The sequence below is a fragment of the Anopheles coustani genome, unplaced genomic scaffold, assembly GCF_943734705.1.
Source record: "Anopheles coustani unplaced genomic scaffold, idAnoCousDA_361_x.2 scaffold_12_ctg1, whole genome shotgun sequence".
Classification (NCBI taxonomy): domain Eukaryota; kingdom Metazoa; phylum Arthropoda; class Insecta; order Diptera; family Culicidae; genus Anopheles; species Anopheles coustani.
This window is the reverse complement of record NW_026525384.1, coordinates 76,342-92,940: the sequence shown is the minus strand read 5'-3', so window position 1 is coordinate 92,940 and position 16,599 is coordinate 76,342. Positions and strand designations below refer to the sequence as shown.

Genomic DNA, 16,599 nt, shown 5'->3' with positions numbered 1-16,599 from the left:
CGATTCCTCCAACGCTAGATTCAGGTACCTACTGCTTTGAAGCAGTAAAAATTCGTAACATTATGATTCATAACATCGTCGTGAACTTGTGAATAGGACAGTGATGACTACAAACGAGTGCTTATGAACAGTATAATCGTTGTTTATTGTTGAATTCTCGTACAATCGAAAATATTGCCATTACAATTACTTGAGCTTACCAGCCATTTATCCTGTGCGTCAAAACCATGGTTCAAGGCAAAATAGTGAAGATAAACTTGATGGCGTGATAAAACTAGTTTCGGTAAAACATTTTCACAAACAGAACAAATAAGAATCTTTTCGTCGTTCACAATGTGGCTATTAAGTGTTGTTTTTGTTCAGGAGTTGCTAAGTTTAGACTAATCAATGTTATTCATTATGCACTAAAGTTGTGCTTTATTTCGTGAAAACTCTCTAGGCGTTAGAATTGTGTGATGTGAAGTTATTTTTGCAATCTGTGAAGTATTTTAAGAAACATAAGAGTGTGATGGAAAATTCCTTCTAAAGCAAAAGTTGTAACATATCGTTCGTAACCCTCATACCGTTGGTCACAGATAGACCTTGAATACCGAAACAGGCGGAAAAGAACAATCCACAACGAAAGGGAAAAATACTCACACACACGTTATTTGTGACCAGATTTCGATTCAACTCAAAGTGGCTGTTAAAGTATATGAATTATTGGAAGCAAATTTACTGAAAGAGTATCGTAAGTACTCATGTACAATATCATGAGGACAAATAGTGTAGAAGATTACATTTTTGTTACTTCATTTTATTGTTTTATTGACGAGAATTGCTAGAGTATGTGTGTGTGTGTGTGTGTATACGATGTACATTTTGTTTGCATGTATGTGTTTATATGTCGGATGTGCACCAGTGTATCACACCTTTGGTTTCAGGTATGCAATTCCAAATAATGCATAAGAAAACATTATTCATAGTGAAGTTTAGTGTCGATAGCTGCTTCGAGAAGACTACATAAACAAAACATTATTTTTATAAATAAAATGTTTCCAAATATATTTTCCGTGTGAATAAGATACTGAAGAGTCGTGTGGTAAGTTGCTTCGGAAAGTAGAAAACTAAACTTGAAGTTGAAAGATTTCTAGCATCTGAGTTTGATTACATGGTTTTGTTTGTGTTACAACAATTATTCACCGTCTATACACTAATACCCTTATTAGACGAGGACTTTATCTGTCATATTTTCCCAGAAGTTTTCTGCCAAACGCGTTTGACAGATACATTTCTTCCTCAAAATCGGATTCGGGTACGACCGGTTCCGATTTTCTTTCGACTGGAATTTTTATGTCAAAGTGACAATTTGTTTACTTTCTGCTCTGTTGTTTGCAACAGATTTTGTTCATGACTCTAAAGCTGCAGATAAATGACAGCAACTTTCATGCAAGAGAAACTTTCAGTCGTCTTCATTTCAGTGGACTGAAAGTTTCCGAACGCATCACGCGTTTACACGACTCGCAACAAATTAACGCTAACTGTCAACCGGCAATGATGAGTCGGAAAACAAATTATGTAGAATTGTAAATTAGCTGTATTATTTCATCTCTAAAATTAATAATAATACTCATTTAGTGTTGTGAATCATGCAAGTGAACTTAAATCGCATAAAACAACTTTGATTATTTCGTTTAACGATCATTTTAAATGGTTGTATACTGTTGACGCCTTCTAAATCTGTCAGTTGCACGAGCTGTCAAAAAACTTTCAATGCTGTGAAAGAAATTTACAGCCCGGCTACGTTAAGTGAAATTTTAGTTGCGCAACTCTAGGATGAACAATACGCTAAATTCAAACATGAAAATTATCAAATAACTGCAAAACCCATTTTGTGGAACTTTGCGTTATTACACGAGCGGACATCATTTTTATGTCAAACGCCCTGCCAGAGCCTACTTTGAGAGTAAAAGTCTGGGCAAAGATGACAGATAAAATCCTCGTCTAATAAGGGCATAAGTACGATAAAAATGTTCAGTTTTGGGATGTAGTTGTTCTTAGACTGTTCGCTCCTCTTGATCAGTCTTGAGACTGATGTTTTGAAGGCTTGGTTTGGTACCTGTTAATCTTTCGCATTAATTTTTTGGTATCTATTTGTTTTGTTTCCATCACCGTTTAACCCTTTCAGGACCATAAGCTATTCAAATCTAAAATTGGCAATACAACCATAAAATAAATAAATGACGAGTATACTTATGACATTGGAACTTCTTTTATTTGCTTTCCAACACAAATTACAAATTTAAAATTCTAAAAATAAAAGATCTTAGCCAATTCTATAAAAAAAAATCATCAAGTCGGATAAACCTTCCAAATTCTAAGTTGTTTTTGTTGTTGGTTGAACGCACGAATAGTTTGGTGTTGGAGCAACTAATTTTGATAGTTCTTTTTTGTTTTTTCGTTCAAAAAGACATGTGTCGCCTTTGACATAATGTTTTCTTTGATGTTTCGTTTCAAAAGTATCGTTTTAATAATAGTTACTATAATAGATAATAATGAACTAACAGTAACAAGTTTTGTAGATGAGAAAAATATTTCCCTTGGTCGTGAAAGGGTTAAGTAAATAATTTTCCTTTGAAAGCGCAGAGCAATTACTAAGGATCACCAATTTTACATCCAATGGATCATCAAGTATAATCGTTAAAAATCACTAATGGAACGCGTTGAAAGGAAAAAAATATATTTAGTTTTTGACATTATATTTTTTGAGTAAAAACTAATTACGAAATTTCATTTAAACGTACTTCTTTATCATTTTTATACGACACAAGCTGACGCAACGAACTTCGTCTGATCCAATATTAGTAATACGCTAATATCAGTGGCGTCTCGTGAGAAAATGAGATGGTTGTGCACCTCAAAAAAAAGTAATACCTACTTAGGTAAACCATAAAACAGTTTAAAGGGTGTCCCAGAAAGTATAAGCACGATTTCTAAATTACGTTTTTGGAAAACGGATGATGCTAACCAGTTGATTCTTCGGGTGTTTGATTTTTTACGTTCAGACCTACAAGATAGTGCATCGAAACAATTTTTTCAACTGTTTCTGTTAAAATGCGAGGCATTTCCGTCAAAAAGCGCAAAAGTGTTCTGCACAAATGGTGGTCGACTCTTAACATTTCGTTAAGGCAATTAGCAAAATCGGTAAGTATGAGTATCGGAGCCGTACGAACTGCCATCCAAAAGTTTCGGGAGGAGTCCAGCTTCGAGGATACACCGAAAAGTGGTCAAAAATTTGGTCCTATCGACCAACATTTGAACCCGGAAAGAGCAAAAGCATTCAAGCAAAAATAGGAAGGTTCCATTCGCGATATGGTTCAACAAATGGGTACCTAAAAAAGTAACGTCCAATGTGCCAAGGCAAGATTGAATTTAAAATCCTACAAAAACCAAAAGAAATCGAAAGAGAGACATGCTTTAAATATCGGGCCCGGAAGCTGTACGACAAACTGCTGTGTGGTAAATCCTCATGCATCAGCTCGACGATGAGTCGGCCAAGACCAGACCAATTGAGATATTTTGGGCGCTAACGAAGGCACACTTGAGAAAACATTTTAAAGCTGCGGAAAACATCGACAGTTTTCAAAAAAACTGTAAAACCGTTCAAAAGTGTCGAAAACCGTTCACGACAAGTCTGTGCTGAGCCATATCGAAGGCGACAGATCAAAAGTGCGGTGATTAGCATACGATTAAATTTTTAAAATTTTTGTTTTTCGCAAATAGTCCAGAACGGAACCCAAACACAATTTATGAAACAAAAATTCAGTTTCTGGAACAGGTTTTATGTTTTACCTAATTTTGAAATCGTGCTTATACTTTCGGGGACACCCTTTATTAGAACCAGAACGGCAAGAGTTAAGTGAAAGAATAGTTTGAGGAACCGTGAATGGTTCTGTGGAGTTCTGCAATCTTTAATTGCTACTAAAGGAATCTAGCTGAAAAACGAGTTTATCAGCTTATCTACGATGTCCTGCTCAATGTCGATGTAAAAATGGACTGGTAATTTCACGCCAAATAGAACAATTGCACCAGCAGTATTGCCCAGACCAGCGTGCCTGCCTTGACATTTTTTAATTAGCTTTAAATTGTTGGCTATATTTGCGTGTTTGTTTCATCGCCTTTATTCCAATGTTTTGTTTTCTTCCAAATTTACTTCAAGAACGTCAATATCTACTCGATAAATATATCCGCGGTTAGTAAATCTCTGTGAATCAAATTCTTATTTGGCAAGTCAGCATCACCTCGGGTCCGGCCTGGGTACAATCTAATGTGCACAGGAAAGGCACCTATACATCGACAATTTCACATGGACGCATTCAACACACGCACGAGAGAACTGTGTGTACATATACGATTGGCTAGTGCACTGGCAGAAGTGCCCACGCGTAAATAAAACTGATCGACTTTCCAACTGGATTTTGACTCTTGCTAATAAGAAAATTCGCGCTTTTTCGCCGTTCGTAATGAGAATGGTATTATGAGACTGTGGTTTAGAGAACTGTTCTTATTTGATTAAAGATGCTCGTTTGTAGCAGCGGTGCATCAGCAGAAGTGCCCAGCACAACGTTGTAACCCAAGGAGACACCACGCTATTTCTCGCTGATGTTCTCGGGGGTGATTCGTTGGCGAAGCCAAACCGAAAACACCAGCGAGATACAGTTCACTTTCGGTGATAGCCAGTGAATTGAGAAAAAATTTGCTCACTCCAGAAGAGAAAAAAAGTTCTTTCGCTCTCCTGCGTATGTCTTCTCTTTTTGCTAATTCTCGTGTCTTTCCCTTCTGTGGTGCTCTCACTGTGTGGATGTCGGTCATAGTGATGAGAAAACTCCAAAATTTCAGGAGCAGATCAGATCATTTGCTCTCAGTCAAAGATCGGATCAGATCAGAAGAGCATAATCGTACTCCAATGCCATGCCGCTACGGGTAATGGCGTCACTAGGATCATAATGGAGCAGATCAGATCACATCGCCATAGGTCCGCCGGCAAAGAGCATATTGGATCAGATCAGAACACATCGCCTTACCGCTACGGGTAATGGCGTCACTAGGATCATAATGGAGCAGATCAGATCACATTGCCATAGGTCTACAGGTAAAGAGCATATTGGATCAGATCAGAACACATCGCCATACCGCTACGGGTAATGGCGTCACTAGGATCATAATGGAGCAGATCAGATCACATCGCCATAGGCCCGCCGGCAAAGAGCATATTGGATCAGATCAGAACACATCGCCATACCGCTACGGGTAATGGCGTCACTAGGATCATAATGGAGCAGATCAGATCACATCGCCATAGGTCTGCCGGCAAAGAGCGTATTGGATCAGATCAGAACACATCGCCATAGCGCTACGGGTAATGGCGTCACTAGGATCATAATGGAGCATTTGCTCTCATATTTTCGGATCAGATCAGATCATATAATCAAGAGAGCAGATCGGATCATAAGAAGCTATTCCTTCTTCTCATCACTAGTCGGTCAGATGGCTGTTGATGGTCTTACGGAACGGTTGTTTTTGATGGCGTTGCTTGCTTCTGTCGCACGAACTTTTTTCGTTCCGCTCCCTCAAGTGTCTTCGATTCGTTGCGCCTTCGGTGTTTCGAACCGTTCAATATGCCAGTCTGAAGTCTGAATGGAGTAGTGAGAACAAAATAGGCTATTCCTAACCTCGGCTCCGGCCACGCTATAACCCCAATATATATCGTTGATATTTTGATGTGCCATTCACTTCAAAAAGTTATTTCGGAACGAACATAAAAATTAAATCTTGGTTTTGAAGACGCACAGTGAGCGGCTTTTTACAGCCGTTGCCACCTATGTTCAGCTCTAACCCACCGATGATTGAAATAGCTCATCAACTGTTGTCTCTAAAGCAACTGGTATTGAAATAGCTCATTGACAGTTGCCTCTAACGCATCTCATTTTGTCTCTAACTCATCTGACTATGTCTCTAACGCGGGCAACCCACTCAAGCCGAAAAATAAGGAAAAACCAAAGTAATTGTGGTTATGATACATTGTAAGACTCCAAGAACAATAAACATTATTATTTTGGTATACTTCAAAGCTATTCTTATGTATTTTTGAACAATTTTGCGTTTAATTTTTATACGTGCCGGCATACGTATCAACTATGCATTGTGGTGTTCAACCCGGTGGCATAAACGCACTATCTTAACTGTCAAGTGACATACATTAATCCAAGCAAGTACGTTTATGCCACCGAGTTGAACACCGCAATGCAGTCTTCTTAGTTGATACGTATGCCGGCACGTATAAAAATTAAACGCAAAATTATTTAAAAATACATAAGAATAGCTTTAAAGTATACCAAAATAATAATGTTTATTGTTCTTGGAGTCTTACAATGTATCATAACCACAATTACTTTGGTTTTTTCTTATTTTTATCCTTGCCTGCGTTAGAGGCATAGTCAGATGAGTTAGAGACAAAATGAGATGCGTTAGAGACAACTGTCAATGAGCTATTTCAATACCATTTGCTTTAGAGACAACAGTTGATGAGCTATTTCAAAATAACGTGTGTTAGAGACAAAATCACCCGCTTTCGAGGCAAAGTTGGCTGGCAACGGCTGTAAAGTTGGTTGGCAAAACATTTTGGTCGAAAATTTTTCAATCGATAAATCGTTTGCATATCATCTTGTAACTTGTTGATGCCAATGGCTGTTCGGGAACATTGCATTGGGCTGCATTGCGAACATGTTTTTGTGATCTTGCCCGATAGCTTCCTGCAGTCTAAATGTCACTCAAAAGTGCAGAAAATGTGCGGGTGGATTAAACATTGATCAAATCAAGTCAAATTGATTTTGTTCCACCTTTGCTGAAACGTGACCCAGTCCCGCGGAAAGTTACAGTATTTTCAGTCATACAATTGCTAGTTCCAACCGGTTAATTGAACCATCCAAACGCTGCGGTGATTCATACACCTGCTCAATTGCGGCTTACAAGCATATAGTGGCGAGATCCAATCGCTGAGGGGAATCATCGAAGCGAATTGTGGCGGCTGCCAACCGGTAGCAAATTTGCGGTTATTTGGCAACCTTGCAATGGCGGCGCTGTTTACCGCACATTCAAATGTCTTACACAAATAACCGTTAGATGTCGTATAAAAGTGATAAAGAAGTACGTTTAAATGAAATATCGTAATTAGTTGTTACGCAAAAACTATTATGTCAAAAACTGAATATGTTTTTTCCTTTCAACGCGTTCCATTAATTGTTTAGCGCGACATCCAAATATACCTGTTTTGAGTGATCGCTTGTTGATTAACCGAGATGAAATAAATCGATTTTCTGTGAATTCGGACTCGTGATTTGTCACAATTTTAATCGCTATGGATAAGGAAGTAAAAACCATCCCAAACCATTAAGGTTGGCCAAGCGGTTCCTTGGTTTTAGTTATAAATCGTATATTTGATTTGATTGTAAGGAAAATGCCATTTTCACAAATCTTTCCATTTTCCGGCTTTTCCTTAGGGAATTTTAAAGTTTTCTTTTCTTTAAACCTACCATTAATAAAAACGCACAAATAATCCGATTACATCGTCAGGATTGGCTCAGTCGACTTAGCGTTAAAAACAAACTAACACTCATTTTAGTAAGTTTTCATTTTTGTATGGAAAAAAGCCTTTATCGAGGTTTCCTGCTTTACCTTTGGAAATTTTCTATCTTTTAATTGTTTTTTATTGAGCCCAAAAGAAACAAATAACCAGAACACTTCGTTGGGATGAGTCCAGTTGTTTTCAAGTTTTCGTAATAGATACTTACACCGTTTTCGAGCCCAGGTAAGCATCGTTCAACTGCTTCTGTATCACTGTTCAACCGTAAGTCAACATTTGACGTCCAAGTAAAATACTGTTGCCTATCTGTGCATGATCCAAACGTAAATGAATAAAGTTCAATCGCAACGAAACATTTGATGTATTCAAGCTGATGCGTTTACATGATAAACGTATAACTTTTTTTGGTTGATTTCATTTGTAAAGACCATTAAAATAAAAATAAATATAATTTACATGATTATAATTCAGGCACATTAAAATTTTATGATAATTTGCATTTGGCGTAAAAAATTCTTGATCTTCGTAAGAAGTTGTTTTACAGTTGTTGTAAGTTTTCGTTGATTTTGGGATGACATTTCTTAATTATTTTCGTTTGCCATGTTCGTCAATAACTCACTAGAACGATTAAAAAAGTTCTTTGTGCTCCGCAGCTGATTATTTACCATAAGATTTCCCACTTAATGATTGTTTTCCAACGATTGTAAAAAGCGATAATAGGACAAAAAACGAATCCGGGCAATATAAACGTGCATTGACATCGGAGGCATAAAATGTTTCGTTGCGATTGAACTTTATTCATTTACGTTTGGATCATGCACAGATAGGCAACAGTATTTTACTTGGACGTCAAATGTTTACTTGCGGCTGAACAGTGATACAGAAGCAGTTGAACGATGCTTACCTGGGCTCGAAAACGGTGTAATTGTATTTTTTTAAATGGAAAGAACCGCATTTTCCCATTTTCTAGCTTTTCCTTCAAAATCCGTTTTTTCCTAAACCTTCCTTGGCTAAAAAGAAACAAATCATACGAAGACATCGTCAAGATTGGTCTAGCCGGTTTCAAGTTTTAGCATCACGAACAAACAACATTCGTTTTCATAGATATAGATCAATCATAATTCATCGAAAATCAGAATGAAAATATTTAAATGAGTTTAACGATAAAATACCAGAAATTCTACCTCTTACTACTTTGAAAACTTTAAGTCATCGTTTAAGGTATCCGGCCCGCGCTTTCGGAATCTCTTTGATCATCTGGCCCTTTTTGGAAAACGTGTGTCGACCGCTGATCTAAACGCATTCCAGGTACACCTACCCCTCAAAATGATGCAAAATAAAAATAAGTGTACAATTATGGATATGGTGTTTAGAACATTTGGTGAACATACTATTTGAATATGTAGCCATCATGTAATCAAATTTCCAACCTCTAGAGGACCGGGTAAGAGGGGCTCCCATCCTACCCCCTAGCTCAACAATGGTTAAAATGCAATATGGGTATCATTTGCGTAGTATTTGGGGTCACTAAATCGAATGAGCACAATTTGAGTGCTTCATCCCAGACTTTTTTATCTTCTGCTACAAATATTTTCAATCATACAAAATCGATCGATGTACCCGGCCGTCAGAGTGTTAACTATTTCTTGACTGCAAATAAAGTTTTGTTCACCGATAAAATTACATAGCAAACAGTACAAATATAATACATGGCAAGAAATTTATCCATGAGATTCTCTCCATTTTTGAGAGGCAGTGAATACACAAGAACATTCGTGTGGCAGTCAGTCGTGTATCGGTTTTGATCGCAGGATAAACCAAATTGTTTTGGATTGATTGGGACTACTATTTTTCATTTTCAATTCAGGTTGTACTAGTGATCTATAGCGGTAGCGCCGGTTAGAAAATCGGCACATGAGCGCCGGGGCTCACCACCTCGACGGCGTGGGTTCGAATCCCAACCGAGACCGGACCCTCCCCTGTACGAGAGGACTGACTATCCACGTACAACAGGGAAACAAGTCTCGTAAGCCCTTAAACGGGCAGGCATGACCAAGAGGTCGCTACGCCAAGAAGAAGAAGAAGACTAGTGATATTTAGATTGTGCTAGCTATTAGCTTTATCGGCCGTAGCATTTGTAATGTATACCTTTTGGATAATAGTTTAAAACATAGTTTTTTTTTGTAACCCGGAAATAACATAAAACGCCGTAACATTGAGATTAAATTAGGTTGTACTAGCTTGACGCCCCGGCGTTGCGCGGTGAAGAAGGAATTGAGAAAAGAATTATGGTTTTAACTAATACTTGAAAGATATGTTTGAATTTAATAGTTACAATAACGACATATTTAAAATTTTTGATATTTCATCAATTTCCCCGCGATGTATAAACCTTAGTGTAACTATGGTAGATACACCTTGACATTTGTTTACATGCTTGTTTTGTTTGTGTTAGTAAAACTGAGTTTAAATGGTAAAATTTAGATGATTTTATCAAAAAATAGTGATCAAACAAACCTTCAACAACATCTGCAGTACTTAAACTTAATGTGTGAAAAGTTTCAGAAGCGACGGTTCTATATTGGTCGAGTTTTAGGTGTACATAGAAATCCATACATAAAAAAAAGCTAAAATATGTAGTAGATCTGTGTTGCTATGCTTGTGAAAATAGTCAGTTTTACACATATACTTCATAGTGCTACTATGTTTCATTGCTTGAGATGCCTCTGGCCACTCGTCACTATTATTCAAAACTACTCAAGTTGAACGAAACTCACAATCGGATTGGTGAGTTGGATTCAACACAACACATTCACACATGCTTACTTTTGAACAATTATACTTAAAATGGTTATTTTTGTATTATTGATGTAACGTGGTGTAACCGTGGTGTAATGGTGTAACAAATATAAACAGGCCACGGATCAACAGATGTATATTATTAGTTTTTGTGTAAGTTAGTTTGGTTACTTCACGTTTTTAGCCATCATATTTATCATCTTATGTTATTTAAGTATCCGTACGAAATCACTTTTGAGAATTATCACTATTACCAACTCCATTACTGACATGTTACTAACCTCAAAACATTATTTTCTCATTTCTTTTCAAGCATTCCCCTCCTGCTGAAAATTCGAAATTTAAAATCGCCAATAGATACAGTTAATCATAGTTATATACAGTAGACATTTTCACAAATATCACATCTGAAATAGCAAATGCCGTATATTCAAGTAGGATACATAAAAGTCACCTTTTAACTTTGTTATTGTGAGAATGTAAAGCAATAATCAAATGTCGTGTAAATAATACAGGTGCAGTCGTACATTTTCTAAATTAGAAAATAATCGTTGATAGTTACCTCACACATTTGAATTGTAGCATGATTAAAACAATGAAGTTACCGAGGATCTGCTTAAAACATAAGTACAGGCCACACTTAACCTGCTGCTTAACACCTAAAATAATAGTGTCTGCAAATTAATTACCCTAAAATATCCTGTTGGTTCGATAGCAAATCCTTTAAACAAACCCTCTTGTCTGTCTAATGAGCTGAATGAAGGTGATCTATTTTATGTGAGTAAAAACGTGAAGGTTAAGAGTTCAGGCCTGAATTTTTTAAAGCTAATACACGGTCAACATAATCAATCGGAAATATTGAAGAGCGAACATGGAGACTACGCACTTGGTAACGGAATTCATCACCCATACTGGAGCTAATACACAGGACGCCGTCAGCTGTTTAAAATCGTGGGAATGGGATTTGAAGAAAGCGCTTATCGATTACAATGGTATTTACTACTTTGCTGCTCTACGACCGTTTAGTCAACTAATGTTTTTATCTTGAGTTTGCGCCAAATTTGATGCTTTCTTTTTATTAGTTTTGGATTAAAGGTAATCAACATTTTGGTTGAGCTTTGGAAGGGATTTAATGCTTAAATTATTCAACAGTTTTTATTCCATATAAATAATATGATATATTTGGATTGAATTGAATGTTATAATAATTTCAGCTTTGTAATATCATTTACTAGATACATCGACAACTGAATACTTCAACAATAAGAAAAATGAAATCGATGTTCTCATGAAAGCTAAAACAGCACACACATCCTCACCACATGTTTGTGGATCTGATGTTCTAGTAGAATCTCCATCATTGATGAAATCGACATTAACGGGATCGATGCTTTCTTCGCCCGCTTCTTCGGTTGTGCCATGCAGCAATCAGCACCAAAAGCAACAGTTGACTCACTCCGGGTATCAACTGAAGAACGGAAGCGTGGACAAAACCGATTTATTTGTCGGCAGTAACAACAGTACCAATAGTAACAACAGTAGTTCTACATTGCATGTCTACACACCAAGAAGCAAGAAATCTCCATTTGGTTTGGAAACTGTCATCAATGCACATCGTCCTCATCAGTACCAACACTGTAACAATACAATTACGAGCACACCTAGGGTGGGAATTGAAAAATTTGAACGTTGCTGCAGCGAAGTGGACTCATCATCACTTATTCCGGGTGCATACCAGAAACCGATGCTAATCAAAGCCGATTCGATTGACATTCTCGATTGTATGTTTCATTTTTTTTATCAAACTACATTTTATTCTAAATAGCTACTTCTATTCCAATCCCATCCATTCCCCTGCTCATCATTCAGATTCATTACCGAATTTAGAAGGAGAGAAAAGTTAACTGAAAAAGCGTTGTAGCTTTACAGTTAAACCTGTTTATTTTTTTGTTTGTTTTGGTACTTTCATCTAGTCTAGTCTAGTCATAACAATCGAGCACGAAATATATCTTTCGTACTAGCGTAAGTGCGGATGTTTTGGCCCATGCATGTAATTTTCGCTAACACTATTACCTTTTTTATAGTGTTAATATCAATTTATTCTAGTTAAATGTCAAATTTGGAAGCGATTTTATAAGTATGAGAAAATCTTTAAAATCTACGAAGCTGTTACTGTTTCTCTAATTCTTTCCCATTTAATTATTCCCCAAAATATGCTATACGGAGCATTTACATAAAAATTATTATTTACTTAGAGTATTTAGAATTGATAACAACGAATTTTGCTTATCACAAAAGGTTCTTGATGATCCTTTCTACGAAGTAATTGCCAGAAGAACAACTGCGGTAACACTGACCTCTGAATGGCGTATACAAATGCACTACGTAGAATAGGGGATGAAACTGTCAAAACATTAAAACTGGAGTCAAAACATTTAAATAAGATACTGAATACTTTCAAACATTCAATACACATCCTTAATTTTGCTCTCCTCTCCTCTCCTATCCCATCAAGAATACAAAAAAAAGATATAATCATCATCAATAGTATTGATGAGTATATTTTCATCATCAATAGTATTGGTGAACAATGAAGTCAATATTTTTTTGACCCTGCATTCATTTTTTGTAGGTAAAAAACTGGAGCGAGGAATCTCACGGGCAACTGAAAATGTAACATTGGTGTCACGTGCACGGCAAGAATTTGAAATGGATTTCCACGCTCACATTCACGAACAAAATGACAAAAACCTCAATTTTATCGACACGCCGGACTACACGTTCACGCTGCCGGATTTAACCAAGTATAGGGACGATTTTAGGTAATTATTTAAATATGTATGAAAATATGTGCTGCTCGTACAAATTTTGAATAAAATAAATAAATTGTTATGTTTTTCAAATTTTAGAAAATTTCTCGAAAAGGATCTTATTGAAAGCTCTACATTGAACTCACTTGAGGCAACAAACCGTTTGAACTGGTGGTATGAATCGGGAGCCTGTCGAAAGCTGTGGCCATTAGCAACAACTGGGGATGGCAATTGTTTGTTGCATGCCGCATCACTTGCAATGTGGGGTTTCCACGACCGCCGATTGACATTGCGGCGCACTTTGCATGACATATTATCGAAGGAAGATTTCCGGGAAGCACTGTACCGGAGATGGCGTTTTCAGCAAACACGCGTTAACAAGCAGGCAGGTTTTGTTTTTTGTGAAAGTGAGTGGGCCAAAGAATGGGAAGAAATCGTGGCAATTGCATCACCCGAACCGAGACGCAATTCGAAAAGCACCGGTCCTTCACGACGCCGTTCGTTGCTTATCGAAAAGAGCTTTGATGCAGGTGCCCTCGGCCCAGCATCGATTTGTGCGGACGACGAAAATGCAATCTACGAAAGTTTGGAAGAGATTCATGTACTGGCTTTAGCTCACATTCTTCGACGAACGATCATCGTGGTGTCCGACGTATTTTTACGGGATGTTAATGGAGAAGCTTTTTCCCCTATACCTTTCGGAGGCGTTTATCTACCGTTCGAGGTGCCATCAAATGAATGTCATCGAGCTCCACTGTTGCTGGCGTATGATATGGCACACTTTTCGGCCTTGGTTGCCATGGAAACTGCGAATGATATGCCTCCTGCATTGATTCCGTTGGTTGATGCAACAAATCAGCTTCTACCGATACAGTTTTGCATCGATCCTGGAAAGGATTTTATCTGGCAAGAGTACGATGGCAGTGACGGAAATTGGACGCTCACAGATCGCGAACATATTGCGCTTTTGAAAGAATATCTTGATATTGTCCATGCAACTGGCATCGAGAGTCCCGATGATGAGATCTATTATGACGATTACTCGGATGATGAGTATGAGAAAAAAATTGCTGAAGGAGAAATAGTGTTTACCGCAGATGAAAACTACAACAACAACCTAACCATCGTGTCAACTGGAGCTTCAGGAACTATTTCATCTACCCCAACGTTATCATCAACAATGGCTAAAATTAGCATCACAGCGCCGATAGTAGTTCCTTCGTCGTCGGTTAGCGGTACAGTCTCCTCTATGACCACCTCCAGCCAATCGTTGGGGGCGACTAGTGGTAAGGATGTGGGAAGTAAAAGTAAAGCCGCTAAACAACTGCAGAGCGTTGCAAAGCAATTTGGAAGCATCGGTAAGTCGATGAGTCGGAAGCTGCGTAAAAACATTGGCTCCATAACCCGCATCGGCAGCAAGCAAGGTGGTAATGCTGGAGGGCACAGCAAAAAAGCAGCTCATGACAAGAATGCTCTCCGTGGAGAGTACCCCCGTTTTCGAATTATTTGCGCACAGCTAAAATCACGGCGCCATGAGTATCAAGAAGAAATGATAAAAAATTATTTGGAATGCGCTCAAGAACGCTATTCGGAGGCTGAGCGTTTACGCGATCGTAAGGAGATGGAACGGATGACAAAGTATGTAGCGGAAGTAGGGCAAACCAACCATTCAAGTGACTACCACGATGACATCGGTTGTGATAGAGGGGTAGCAGAGCTCCCCGAAGTTTATGGAAACGACCTAGTGAACTGTATAAATGCCGGATGTCTGAACTATGGTACTGCAGCTACCAGTTATATGTGCCTGGAATGCTACGAAATGCAATGCAAGAGAGAGTCGAACTGTAGCAGTAACATAAATCAATCCATCCCACTGACCACGGATCATGCTCTCCGTTATGGTACCGGAAAGTCAAAATTTTATGCTGAAGCTGATATGGAAACACATGATCGTATCCAACGATTGCCCTCGGCAAAGCGATTGAACGATCTTGATCAAACGCTTTATCTGTCGCGGTCTACTTTCTATAATGACACCAAACTAGAAGATATCCCCAGTGGCTTGGCATTTAGGCATGTGCCATCAAGTGTCTCAGCAGAGCAGTCTCCTGGTATTATCGGAAGGCAGAATTGTCATGTACAACCCAATTACCATCATCACCATCACCACTTTCACGAGGATGGGGGAAATGGAAGTGTTGATAACCAACGGACAAACCATACGCAGCAATTCTTCCAACCGCGCACCGCAAGTATAAACAGCCCTTTTGCGTCTAGTTCCGTGACAGAGCAAATTAACAGTGCCAAACCTCCAATCGTGCCGTCTTCCGAATCGCTAGCTTCCAGTAGTAGTACTGCTGTTGGTACCATGTATTTGTCTGGTGGAAATGGCACCTACACTGGAAATAACGTCAATCAGATCGGAAATACACAGTTTAATCGTGCTTCAACATTATGTGTGGTAAACCTTCCACCCATTTCGGGAAGCACGAGCGTCAACAAATGTGGTGAACTTATTAGCCTCGATACTCCATATGTACCATCAACATCTGGCGAAACTTCGCGGGCTCATAATCAACCATTTTCCTCTTCTTCCTCCTCATCATCGCTTGGTGGTAGCAGTGGTTTGCAATCGTCCCCAGCTATTGTTAACAGTAGCCATTATGGTAAAAATCAACTTTGTCGCACAGAGGGCTGCAAGTTCTACGGCAGTATCAATACAAATTTCTATTGCTCCAAGTGTTGCCACGAGTATAACATTTAATTCTGAGTCCATGAAAGCTGCTCTCTGAGTCCACGAATAAAGTGTAATGTTTGGAATAAAGACACTTATTTTCGAATGTGGTCATTGTGAGGTACAGTGAATGCCTGTGTAAAGAGAAAGGAAAATGAAAATTTAAACCAAGCAACAAAAGAAATACGAAGATTACAGGAACACAAAGATTATATTGGCTGTTGATGTAGCTTAATGTAGTAGCAGAGTCAGAGAAATTGTGATAAAATGTAAATCGTACCCAAAACAATATTATGAATGCATTAGCGTCGCGAAAATCTTTCAGTTAAAATGTTGTGTATAGTTTGATAAAAATTTCTGATATCCGCTCATTTTGCTTCGGTTTGTTATTTTCTTGACAAGTATTGGTCATGATTTCGTTGCTTTGGAATTATTGATTTTTGATGTACGATCGTTTGATTTTTGCTTAATACTATCTTCATTTTTATGTTGACCGACACAGGTCAGATAGGGATGCACTTTTGTAAGTCTTTTTGGCATTAAAGGATATCCTGCAACTTTGTAACAAAATACATAGTTACAAAAACTGGACAGCTACCTGTCGAGCTGACATTGCTTCCTGTAGCCAAAAATTA

At 38.1% G+C, this 16,599-nt stretch overlaps 1 protein-coding gene across 2 annotated transcripts; it reads left to right on the top strand.

The window, feature by feature from the left end:
- Nucleotides 1–207: 207 nt before the first annotated feature.
- LOC131271190 (uncharacterized) lies at nucleotides 208–16,348 on the top strand. Of its 2 annotated transcripts, none has more exons than XM_058272584.1 (4): nucleotides 208–283; nucleotides 11,656–12,201; nucleotides 13,053–13,242; nucleotides 13,330–16,348. In XM_058272584.1, exons 2-4 carry the CDS (start codon nucleotides 11,709–11,711, stop codon nucleotides 15,992–15,994), a joined length of 3,348 nt encoding a protein of 1,115 aa, XP_058128567.1. In that variant the 5' UTR covers nucleotides 208–283; nucleotides 11,656–11,708; the 3' UTR covers nucleotides 15,995–16,348. The 2 variants fall into 2 exon arrangements, with proteins under 2 accessions (XP_058128567.1, XP_058128566.1); XM_058272583.1 differs by lacking the exon at nucleotides 208–283 and adding an exon at nucleotides 11,292–11,412.
- Nucleotides 16,349–16,599: the final 251 nt, after the last annotated feature.